This window comes from Ammodytes marinus (assembly GCF_949987685.1).
Source record: "Ammodytes marinus genome assembly, chromosome: 5".
Taxonomy (NCBI): Eukaryota; Metazoa; Chordata; class Actinopteri; order Uranoscopiformes; family Ammodytidae; genus Ammodytes; species Ammodytes marinus.
Genome location: NC_137234.1, coordinates 4,704,879 through 4,717,378, shown reverse-complemented (window position 1 = coordinate 4,717,378; position 12,500 = coordinate 4,704,879). Strand labels below are relative to the sequence as shown.

The 12,500-nt window shown below is 40.2% G+C and overlaps 2 protein-coding genes across 2 annotated transcripts in view; one reads left to right on the top strand and one right to left on the bottom strand.

The window, feature by feature from the left end:
- The window catches only part of asz1 (ankyrin repeat, SAM and basic leucine zipper domain containing 1), a gene marked incomplete at both ends in the record, with an annotated part of 28,690 nt that extends 27,410 nt beyond the window's left edge, over window positions 1-1,280 (bottom strand). Inside the window, 2 exons of the mRNA XM_080028506.1 lie at window positions 1-16; window positions 1,179-1,280. The exon at window positions 1-16 is cut by the window's left edge and continues 87 nt beyond it. Of these exons, the coding sequence (XP_079884632.1) occupies window positions 1-16; window positions 1,179-1,280 (118 nt within the window). The remainder of the gene's footprint in view (window positions 17-1,178) is intronic.
- A 3,579-nt stretch (window positions 1,281-4,859) lies between these two features.
- cftr (CF transmembrane conductance regulator) overlaps window positions 4,860-12,500 on the top strand; it is a gene marked incomplete at its 3' end in the record, with an annotated part of 65,337 nt that continues 57,696 nt past the window's right edge. The window contains exons 1-2 of the mRNA XM_080027263.1: window positions 4,860-5,162; window positions 7,509-7,619. Coding sequence (XP_079883389.1) covers window positions 5,110-5,162; window positions 7,509-7,619 — 164 coding nt within the window. The 5' untranslated portion in view covers window positions 4,860-5,109. The remainder of the gene's footprint in view (window positions 5,163-7,508; window positions 7,620-12,500) is intronic.

Sequence of the window (12,500 nt, the reverse complement as noted above, 5' to 3'; positions counted from 1 at the left end):
CCATAGCATCCATGTCCTGGGACAATGGGGGAGAAATCAGAATATATGAAATCACAAAAAAAATATATATATTTAAATAAGTTTCACTATATGGAACTGTGCATATGTGAAGACCACAAACATTATATAAGAGGTTAAGACACACCAGTAAAGGAGTAATAGAAGATTGTAGAATAATGCTAGATTTTACCATAATGTTTATTTGGGAATTGGTCGCAGAAATATTTGCTGCCATTGGGTGTTGGAAGCATTGGCAGGTGGCTGAATTTTTTGTGTTAAAAGGCAAAGGCAGTCTTTTTGTGCCAAGGCAAGGTTACAATTATTTAAAAAAATATATATATATATCGTCTGGGTGTGGGACCACAGCATCCATGTCCTGTGTGGCAGTGGAAAATATCAGATTTCAGTGAATAAATTGTTGATAATTTTTTAGATGAATTGTAAAAAAAAATATTATTTCATAATGAGAAAATAGTGAAACATTTTAAGCAGTATAATTTTTTGCAGAACTGAGGGAGAACACATATACATTCGGTTTACAATCAAATATGATAAAGAAAAGCTGCAAATACTAATTTAAGAAGGACATTTCGATGGAAAAAATACTAGCTCAGTGGCTCACTTGCTCAGTGTAGTGTTTAGACATGAATAGCACTTAACAGAGCTACTTGAACCACTTAAAAAGACTCTACATTACTTATACACAGACGGTGACATTAGTGTGAACATTTAGCTAACATGACTGCAGCTTCTACATGTATAGTCAATTGTCACTTTTAAGTTTTTCATATATGTTTATGTGGAGCAACTGTCCGGTATTTTGCATCAATGCTTCTCACATTTCCGCGGTGTTTCTGTCATGTTTTTCGTTGTTGCAAATAATAAATCCATTAGCTACGGTTGTGAAGGTTAACAAAAAGAGCGGCTGAGAGTAACGCAAACTTGTCATTTTCACAACAATTACTATGCATATAAATGAAACTATAGGGTCATAACTTGTTTGTTTGTGTTTATATTTTGACCATAGTTAGCTTGCCAGTAGCCACCCAAATAAAAAAACTAATGCTAGCTTCAAATGCGTTAGCTGTAGCTAGTAGTAGTGAGATGTAATAACACGCTGCTAGCTTTTTCAGCATGTTTTTAGCAACATTAGCTGAAAAATAACTTCTAAAACTAACCTTATTGCACGGAGGCTTTTTTGGAATCCCGAGGTCCCACTCGTCATTGCTGCCGTCGCTCTCATCTCCAGCTGGGAAGCCGTAGTCCATGTAGCTGCCCATGAGAACGAGAATAATAAATAATGTTGTTTAGCAAATTAGCTGCTAGCTTGCTAATGGAACGTTCAACTACTAGGCGCGTGACACCCGCCAAAGGTAGTTGGACGAGCGAGCGTTCGATTTGCTGCACCTGCACTGCAGCGGTGAGCGAGAGGGCGGCGTTTGACCATGAGTTTGACAATAATCAAACCAAACGTCCCATTCATACTATCTAAGGTCCCATTAGACGAGCATCAAACTAATTATTATTTTTCGGCCATTTAAAAAATATATCGAGAAAGAAATCGACATTGTTGTGAGTAAAATTCTGCCGAATGTGCATGTTTTGTGAAGAAATTGAAATGGTAGCCTAGGGCCTACTTCTTTTTTCTTTTCTTTTTTTCCATAAACGATTTTTATTGAATTTTTAAACAAACAAATAGCCTACGTTTTACTCAACCCCGTCATGCATCAAACTCAGTTGTAGAATGCGTCATCCTGCTTGAAAACAAATTAAACACATTTTGAATGAGTGTTTCTATTGAATAAATATAAGTTTAAGCACACACGTGGATAAAATGAGAGGCTATATTATTTAATAGGCTATAAAATAAAGAGCCACAAAAAAAAACATTCAAAACAGCTTTTAAAAGACATCCACTGAATTTACTGGTTGTTGTAACCATGGGCAACAAGGACCGTTAATGTCCGCCAGAGGTCCCTCTCTCCTCGAGGCAAAGTCACATAACCGTCGTGTCCGTCAGCAATAATGATTTTAAAGTTCAACAAAATAGCAATCAACGAACTTCTGACTTCATGTGATTCACCTCATCCTCCAATTCAGCTTGTCACGCGCACACACACACACACACACACACACACACACACACACACACACACACACACACACACACACACACACACACACACACACACACAAGTCCAAATTACATTTTAAAGAATCAGGAGAGACCCAATTCTCTGCCAAATTAATTAAATTCCTAATTGAAACCGTCACTGGATAGATTATGGAGATATGGAGAAACTGCTCCATTCAATAGGCTATATCAACAAGGAGTTCGTTTTCCCTTTAATTTTTGTCTGGACCGATGTTTTGTAACACACACAAACATGCCTCACTCCAAATTAATGTTTTATGAATAAAACGTATTTAACCAGTGTGCCATTGAAAATGAGACCTCAGTCACAATGGATTTCCCTGTTTAAATAAAGGTTAAACCTGCAGTGTGTAGAATTTTGGGTTTTATTTCCTAGCAGATTTTGTAGAAAGTAATTATAATATCCATAAGTACGTTTAATTTAGTGCATAATAGCTGATTTTTTTTTTTTTACCCTTAGAAAGGGTCTCATATATGTCCATATTTCTGCATATTTTGGACCAAGGCCTAGTGCCGCCATCTTGAAAGTGTCATAGTTGGAATGTCATCCGGTGCATTGTTTAAAATTTAGAATTGTTCTTGTCCTTGAAGGCCACTGTAGCTTCTGTTATTATTCGAAAGGGTTGGGGTTACCCAGGGAGTGTTGCATTCTAGAACTTTCTAGAACTTTCTTGATGATGTCATATTACACACTGCACCTTTTAACTTATTAATAGTTCTTATCATGCTGTGAACATAGCTGAGGAGGGAATCCCTTCCATTTTTTAATTATGGCACCTTTGAGCCAGATTTCTATATAGGCAAACAGCTGATAGTGGCCAATATGACCTTAAAAATATATTTCCTCCAAACTGCTTCCCCCAGCAGCCTGTATGTCTCTCTCCTGAAGTAACACACTAAAGGTTTACTTATATTTCTTATTGTGTTGTGAACATAGTTATAGAAATAAATCCCATGAATGTGTAAATATGGCACTTTTTCTAGGCATAGGCAAACATCTGATAGTGATAGCCTACCAATATGACTTTAAAATATAATTCCTCCAAACTGCTTCCCCCCAGCAGCCTTTACTGTATGTCTCACTGAGTTACTAACTATCTCGACATGTTATCTGTGTTCCCTGGTGGAATGTCTTTCTGTGCAGTGTATATATCTGAAAGCTGAAATATTTTGACCACAACTGTATACTTGTCAGTTTTATTTTCATATAAATTACTCAGATCTTGTCCCAATATATAACACCATTATTCTTTATAGTTCGTATTGTTATGTGCACATAGGAGGAAACCATCAATTCAAGCTTTAAAAATACTGTTTTCCAACCTTTAATAACCAGATAGCTGTAGACAAACATCTCGATAGCCTATATGACCTCAAAATATAATGTCTCCAAACTGCTTCCCCCAGCAGCCTGTCTATATGTCGCTCTCCCTCCTGAAGTAACAAACTGAACATAGTTATAGAAATAAATCCCATGAATGTGTAAATATGGCACTTTTTTCTAGGCATATAATAGGCAAACAGCTGATAGATAGCCTATACAATATGACCTTAAACTATATTTCCTCCAAACTGCTTCCCCCCCCAGCAGCCTTTACTGTATGTCTCACTGAGTTACTAACTATCTCGACATGTTATCTGTGTTCCCTGGTGGAATGTCTGCAGGGTTTGATCCTCCCTCTCCTGAAACTGTCCGTAACCTGCAACTGATAAAGAAAAGAAGAAAAAAAAAACATGTTTCAAGTTCGTTTAAAATGTGCAGAACTGTTCCTGCTTTTGTGTGAATCATAGCGAGGCGGCTGACTGGACTGATCCTTAACATTTGCTGAAGATTTGGGGATTATTTTCAACTTTTTAAACCTTTTACGCTAATTTTCTTGATATAATTGACCAGTTTTTTGCTATCTTGTATTCACCCATGTTAACTTATGGGTGAGTTTTTGTTTAATTTGATTATCATGTAGCCTACATGATGGACCATTTTCTGTTTATAGGCTACTTAAAAAATAAGGGACATAATTATTATTATTATTTTTTTTAGTCGTATAGGCCTCCCAAAGGTGTAAACAAATAATTTGAATACGGTTCTTTCAAATTAAATTGAACACCTCAAAAAAAGTTTATTTTTGTACAGTATGATTTTAAAACATAACTGTAAAGCATAGCCTACATCATGGGATTGTTGTTAAACAGTATAGTGTTATAGTACTTTACACAACAGGCGTCTTTAAGAGTATTTTGGAAACGAAACTGGATTTCCTCCAAATTGCCTAAAAGAATAGAAAAAAATAAATTGCTAGAAGTTGCAATGTTGCTAAAAAGTTGCTAGAAATGATTCCATATTGACCTATTGAGCGACATTGTTCCCGCATTACCTATCCCTGTCTATGGATCAATATCTGTGCGCGCTAACGTGTCCACCTCCTCGTGCACGCGGATCAGCTGGCTTCATCTACTGACTGCAGCAGCTTGTTGTCACAATATGCAACCCGAGGCTCGGGCACTTTCTCAACGGCGTGGAAATGACGTAGGCCTGTGTGTGTGTGTCTGCGCAAACTTTGGCGAGCCCATAAAGGATGAACTGTGTCCGCTCCACATTGTCACACTGAACTGACGGCGAGAGCGCAAGGACACAACACAACACCTTAGCAGCAGCCGAGTTGGCAAGGAAACGCGCACTGGATAGAGATACTAGCAACTACCAATCGGGATTTTTTTTTGTTTTTGGGGACGAGGAAGATAACTAAAAAGTGACATCATATTTACGGGACGTATAGGCCTATAAAGTGGAGGATTAAAATAACAGACAAGCAGTCCTTCCTTTCTTTCTTGTCTTTTGGAGCAACGCTTGGGACACCAAATGTGAGCGACGTGATTATTGTACCTGCTGTAGGCTACACACGCGCACGGAGACGACTCAGGCGTAGAGAGATCAAACTGGCGGCGCGCTTAGGATGCAGAAGTCACCAGTGGAAGATGCAAACTTCTTCTCCAAATATTTCTTCTGGTAAGAGCTTGTTTATTTACGCTATAAAGTGTGTTTTTCTTAATGCAGAGCGGTGGTGTGTTACTGTGGCAAGGTGCAAAGACGCAGCTTTTCTTATTGACTAACTAACTGACGCCACTTTACAATGCTTTTGTCGCTGAATGCATTTTGTACGTTGATTTATGCAGAGCTGTGGTTTGTACCTGGGGTGGCAAGGTGCAGTCAGAGAAGGGTGTAAGGGCAGAGGGTGTCATACTGTATGGAATGTAAAGCCCACTGAGAAAAATGTCTATTTGTGATATTGGGCTATACAAATAAAACTGATTTGATTTGATTTGATTTGTAGCTCATCTTTGACTCGCTGCTGCAGCCACTTTAAGTGAAAAGAAAAAAGAACAAAACGTAAGGCGCGAGGAGTTCTTTTAAGAGATTGCACGGGGTAATATTGTCGGTAGCATTAATAATAAGTTCTCCACTTGCTCCAATTCTCAGTTGGAGGTTGAGAAATAAGTTTGGCGGATGTGAAACTTTGGGCCACATGGAGAAAAAGTTGTATGGAACTCAAAAACTTAAAAAATAAATAAAACTAGTTGTGTTCTTTTAAAGACGTTACAATCGTTTGGGAGTGGTTTCATAATGTCTGAAATGGTCCCCGTGTTCAGTTTTCCTTAGATAGATAATTATATTTTAGTCAGAACGTGCAATAGAGACATGGGTATGTTTGCGTATTCCGTGCGTAAAGTGCGCACAGGGCAATTAAACCTGCTCGCGTTGTGTTAGCGCTCAGTTGAGGACTGCTGAGGTATGTTCTAGAACACGCTGTCAGGTGGGGAATGGCGTTCCATAGGGCTCATTCCAATAAACAAATAATATTAAAAAATAATAAATGTACAGTTGTAAGTAACTTTTGAGTGACTTTTGTGATGACATTTGTAAATAAAATATATATTTTTTACACAATTAAATTTAAAAAATCACTATAGTGCATTATTTGTTTGTGGTTGTGGCAAACTGCCACTATTATAAAGGGCTGCAGTAGGAGTTCTGTGTAAAAGGGTGCACTGACATGTCATCTCCATAGACCCCCCAAATTAAAGACCTATTCCCCGGTGGAAATACGAAGGTGTATTGAACTCTGAGATCCTATGTAGTATAAATGTGCAAACAGTTTAGAAATCGGTTCATCCTAGCCTGAGAAAAAGGCAGAAAGAGTGTTTTATGGTCTCACTGTCTAACCCTACATTTTCCCATGTGTGACCAGCTGGGCCAAGGGAAGACTGAGGGAAGAAAAACCTCATTCATTATATTATAATAGCGATTTTATAATGATGGAACGCCGGTTCCGTATGGGTGAAGGATTCCTTTAAGAATCAAACCAGGAAAATCAGATGTTGTGAACTATTGTATGTCACCTGAATGGGGACAGGGCCGCCTTTCTATAAGACACTGACTCACAGGGACTGACACACTTCTGACTTTATCCTGTCCTCTGTCATTAGTCTTAGAGACAATGCATTCCTAGTGTGTACTTTGAACACATGCATCATTGGAACTAGATTGTGTGGCCAGTTTTATGCAAATGTTAGACTAAATATTTAGGCATCCTGAGGTTCTCTTCAAATTTTCTTTCCCAGGTAAATGTTTTTTTTTGGTAGGGTGGGCATTGTTCCTCATTCATGTCAAGGGTTTAAGGGGAGAGGGTGTCATATTGTGTATACGAACTGTGAAGCCCACTGAGGCAAAAGGCTATGTGTGATATTGGGCTGTATACCGCATATAAAACTGATTTTATTTGATTACAGATGCATTCCATAGCCCCTGAGCCTAAACCTTAACCCTCACACTCACCCTAATTCTAACATGAACCTTAAAGGTGCAGTGTGTAATATGACATCATCAAGAAAGTTCTACAAAGTTCTAGAATGCAACACTCCCTGGGTAACCCCAACCCCAATTTCGAATAATAACAGAAGCTACAGTGGCCTTCAAGGACAACAACAATTCAAAATTTTAAACAATGCACCTGATGACATTCCAACTATGACACTTTCAAGATGGCGGCACTAGGCCTTGGTCCAAAATATGCAGAAATATGGACATATATGAGACCCTTTCTAAGGTAAAAAAAAATAATTCAAAAAATGTTTTTCAGCTATTATGCACTAAATTAAATTTACTTATGGATATTATAATTACTTTCTACAAAATCTGCTAGGAAATAAAACCCAAAATTCTACACACTGCAGGTTTAAAACAAAGTCTTAACCCTCAAACAGCCCTTTGAATAAGTTAGAACTAAGTAAATGTCCTCACTCCAATGGTAAAAAGAACTATCTGTTTAACCATTGGCTGTTTTTGTTCTTGCAGTTGGACGTCCCCGCTGCTGAGGAAAGGCTTCAGGAAGAAGTTGGAGCTGACAGACGTGTATAAAGCTCCTTCCTTTGACCTGGCAGACAACCTCTCAGAGAGACTAGAACGGTTTGTAAAGCTCATTTGATTTGATTTGATTGAAATTGAAATAGATTATTTTTTTTTAACCTTTATTTATACAGGTAAATCCCATTGAGTCCGAAGACTCTTTTACAAGGGAGACCTGTTCCCATTTACACGTTACCATTCACACACACATTCATACACCGATAGCAGGCTAACTATCAACATTCACACAAGGCAAGGTGGGTGAAGTGTCTTGCCCAAGGACACAACAACTATGACACAGGTGGCAGGGCGGGGATCGAACCTCCAACCCTTTGATCATCGGCCGACCCGCTCTACAAACTGAGCCACAGTCGCCCAAATGATTTTGAACATGTAAAAGAAAAAACTGAAAATATCATACAGAAAATAATGATGTTAGACAAAAGAGAAAGAATAATTAGAGACATGACTGACAAATACTTGATAATTGTAACAACATGTTCGAAAAGGAGGATTTGAGCCGTACCGGCTTATTTTGAATGTTCGCACTGTCACTGTCTATGCTATAAGCGCTATTGTTTTCCCCCGAAAGGGTGGCGACGAGAGTTCCGTCTAGATGACGTATTGCCGACCTGATGTATGGTCTTTCCTGAGAATTCTCAGAAAGTGAAGTCGCTGCTGGGCCTTCTACGTTATTGCTGTTGTGTTTTGTTTTTTGTTTTTTTAAGATATTTTTTCCACTGGAGTGCAGGGTTGGTGGTTCGATCCCCCGTCTCCCCGCCACATGTCCAAGTGTCCTTGGGCAAGACATTGAACCCCGACTTGCTCCCATAAGTTAGCCTGCACCCTGCGTGGTAGCTGCTGCTATCGGTGTATGAATGTGTGTGTGATTGGGTGAATGTGTACAAAACAATGTAAAGAGCTTTGAGTCTGTGAAAAACCAGGGAAAAGTGCTCTGTAAGTGGGCTCAGCACGCAGCCTTGGGGGGAGCCAGTGCTTAGTGTGAGGGGGGAGGGGAGATGGGGGCCGAGTCTCAATTGTTGTGGAAGTCCTTTATCCAAGCACAGGTGGAGGCCTAGTAGTTTATTTACCAGGATGTCAGGGATTATTGTATTGAAGGCTGTTTGTATTCCTGGTTCATGCTGTAGCCCTAATCCAAAGAGATTTCTATAACCTTCTCCAATGCTCCAACATTCGTTCATCTCCCACGGTTCAGTCTTGCCTTTCTCCAATCTCCGGGGGAAGGAGCCTAGCCCTGTCTGTTAGTGGAAGGCAGCCCCTAATTGGTTCATGTAGTCATCAATCTAGCCTCCAGTCAGACCGGACCATCCCCACTTTCTGTCTGTTAGTGGAAGGCAGCCCCTGATTGGTTCTTGTAGTTGTTGACGTCAACATGGATCGGCGAATACACTTGTTAGACATGGCTGGTCTCTCGTGGGTAAAATAAGATAAGATACAACTTCATTAATAGGTTGGTAGGAGAAATTTGTTTGTTGCAAAAACAGCCCAGCAGCAGTGGAAGGACAAAGGATAAAAATTACAATTCAAGGGGGCGCCCTTAGCTCAGTTTATAGGGCGTCCCCCCCATGGGCCTCGGCCAGCAGCGGACCCGGGTTCGTTTCCAGCCCGCAGTCGTTCTCTGCATGTCACTCCCCTCTCTGCCCCATTTCAACTCTGTCCCTACACTGTCAATAAAGCATAAAAAATGCCAAAAAAATCACAATTCAATAAATACAAAGTGCTGATGGATAAGTAGACGCCAAGGTAAATTGACGGCTACATGAACCAATCAGGGGCTGCCTGAGACTATAAACTTAAAGGAATACTTCACCCATACGGAACCACCGTTCTATCATTATAAAATCACTATTATAATATAATGAATGAGGTTTTTCTTCCCTCAGTCTTCCCTCAGTCTTCCCTTGGCCCAGCTGTCCTGTTAATCCTGACCCTTACTGTGATGTCACAAGAAGGAAAATGTAGGGTTAGACAGTGAGACCATAAAACACTCTTTCTGCCTTTTCTCAGGCTAGGATGATCCGATTTCATTTTTTTTTGCACATTTATACTACATAGGATCTCCGAGTTCAATACACCTTCATATTCCAACTGGTGAAGTAGGTCTTTAAATAGCTGTCAGTTCCTTACCCTTATCAATAATGTTAAAACACTTTTATTAGGTCCGTTTGGTGTTCTCACATTGACTGATTCTCAAACACAAACGATGTGATGTCTTAACATTTCAGCCGCGTCTTCACGTGTGTGTGCCCTTACACACGAGTCATCAAATATCAACAGTAAACATCAGATTTCTGCGTCAGTCCCTCATAATCAAAGACCAAAGGCTTTTCATGTTACGGTGACGACAGGCAGACAGGCAAGCAGGACCCAAATGCAGAAAGTTTCAAGTGAGGGTAATTTATTGTCCAAAAAACACAAAAACTCCAGAAACTCCAGAAACGCAAAAAAGGCACAAAGGCAAGGCGCAAGGCACATGGAACACAGGAACATACAGGGACAGACTCACCAACAGGTACAATGCTCGGACAGGGAACAAAGAAACACTGGGGTTGCGTTCCGAATCGCATACTCTTTCTTTTTTCTATTCTACGTACTACATCCGACGATAAAAAGAATAGGATGCCGTTTTCAACACTAACAATCTTGGCCGCATGAAGTAGGACATCCGGGTACTCTTTTTTTCTACATACTATATAGTAGAAAGTATGCGATTCGGAATGCAACCTGGGAGTTATATACACACACACAAGACAGGGTAGACAACGAGGGACAGGTGAAACACATTAGGGGAGGGAGCAGCAATCAAACAAGAGGGAAGCTTGACAGGACATGGGGAGGAACAAGACAGACGTACCAAAATAAAACAGGAAACCAGGGTAACACCAAAACAAGACAAGACAAAGACAGACCATGACATTTCATTTACGATCAGCCATTTAAAAAAATATATATATATTTACGGCTCTTGACCATAGTATCATGATATGGAGCACAAAACATTCAAATAATAACAGAACAAAACAATGGTGTACGGCATGGACAAAACAAAAACACTACTTAAACAATGGAAGGTCGGGGGCGCCCTTAGCTCAGTTGGTAGGGCGCCCCCCCCCATGGGCCTCGGCCAGCAGCGGACCCGGGTTCCCAGCCCGCGGTCGTTCTCTGCATGTCACTCCCCTCTCTGCCCCATTTCAACTCTGTCTCTACACTATCAATAAAGCATAAAAATGCCAAAAAAAACGAAAAAACAATGGAAGGACATTTTTCAGAAAGGCTCCTGTTTTACCAATTACATTTGATTTTTTCTGACCTCAAAAGCAAAATCAATTTAAACATAGATGGAGAATTAACATAATATTTCGGCAGGTACTTCTTTCTATCATACATTACATTTATACTCTTACACTCAACCTGAAAGTGTGCACCCTTGATGTTTTCATTCGTGCCCTTTCCACGTGTTTACAGTAGCCATCGTTTCCCTCACTCTGGAGTTAAAATATGGGCTGGCATTTAAACCAGCCATAGACATAAACCAACCCTGTGTGTGCCATACAAACAAACAAGCAGGCAGGCAACAGGATAGGGACAAGGTGATACCAGCGCTCTACACTTTCAATTTCTATTTTTCACCAAGACACTCACGTTTTTCTCAAATTAAATTAACAATTGATTTCTATCTTTCTTATCTCTATGACTGTAAGACTTAAACCTGCAGTGTGTAGAATTTTGGATTTTATGGTGGGGTTACCCAGGGAGCGTTGCATTCTAGAACTTTGTAGAATTTTCCAGAACTTTCTTGATGATGTCATATTACACACTGCACCTTTAAGTAAGTTATGCCTAAGTATGCCCCTTCATTTTTCAGGGCGACACCAGTTTGTAAACGCTGCCATACTGAGACATACAGAGAGAGTTTTGTGGAGCTGATAGGTTCAATAGGCAACTAAATGTTAACTCATTTGGAGATGGCCTGAATGTAACCGAAATTCATTTATTTGAAAAAGTTACGCACTTTAGTTTTAACCCAAAGACTTAATACTCTGTCTTAATTATTTTAATTTATTTCCCCTTTCCAAACACCCCACAGCCCTGTCCCGGGTTGCCTTGCTGCCTCTTGGTTACCCAGGGGCCCGTGTGTGTGTGTGTGTGTGTGTGTGTGTGTGTGTGTGTGTGTGTGTGTGTGTGTGTGTGTGTTTCAGTCAAACGGGGCCAACAACCTGGTTAATGTTACGGTGTGGCAGACAGGCGTAGGACCCAAACGCAAGGCGTATCAAGAAAATGTTCGTTTATTTAGCTCCAAAACAATACAACAAAAAAGGCCAACAGGCAAAAATGCAAAAAGTCCAGGAAACAAAAGTAAAGCAGGGAACACACAAGACAAGGACTCACCGACACTGACACGAAAAACCATAATGCACAGACAAGGAACAAAGGAACACAAGAGGAGTATATATACAAGACACAACGAGACACATTAGGGAAGGGGGCAGTAATCAAACAAGAGGGAAACTTGACAGGACATGGGGAGGAACAAGACAGACGTACCAAAATAAAACAGGAAACCCGGGTAACACCAAAACAAGACAAGACAAAGACAGACCGTGACAGTTAATGTACATTGGTGTTAAAAACCTCGACCTTTAGAGACGGGCCCAGCGCCCACCGGGTGATGAATGCGCTGCGGTGGGTCGTTTTGTCTCCTTATTCCGATCAGGCCAGACACTGAGAGCTTCTGGGAATGTGAACTTTAACTTCCCCTAAATAAAAACATGCTGTGTGTGTGTCACTGTGTACGCCCGGCCCCTTCCTCAACCAATCAGAATCGCTCAATTCAATTCGATGAGCTTTTTTTTTTTTTGGGCATTTTCAAGCTTTATTAGACAGTACAGAGTTGAAATGGGGAGACGGAGAGAGAGAGAG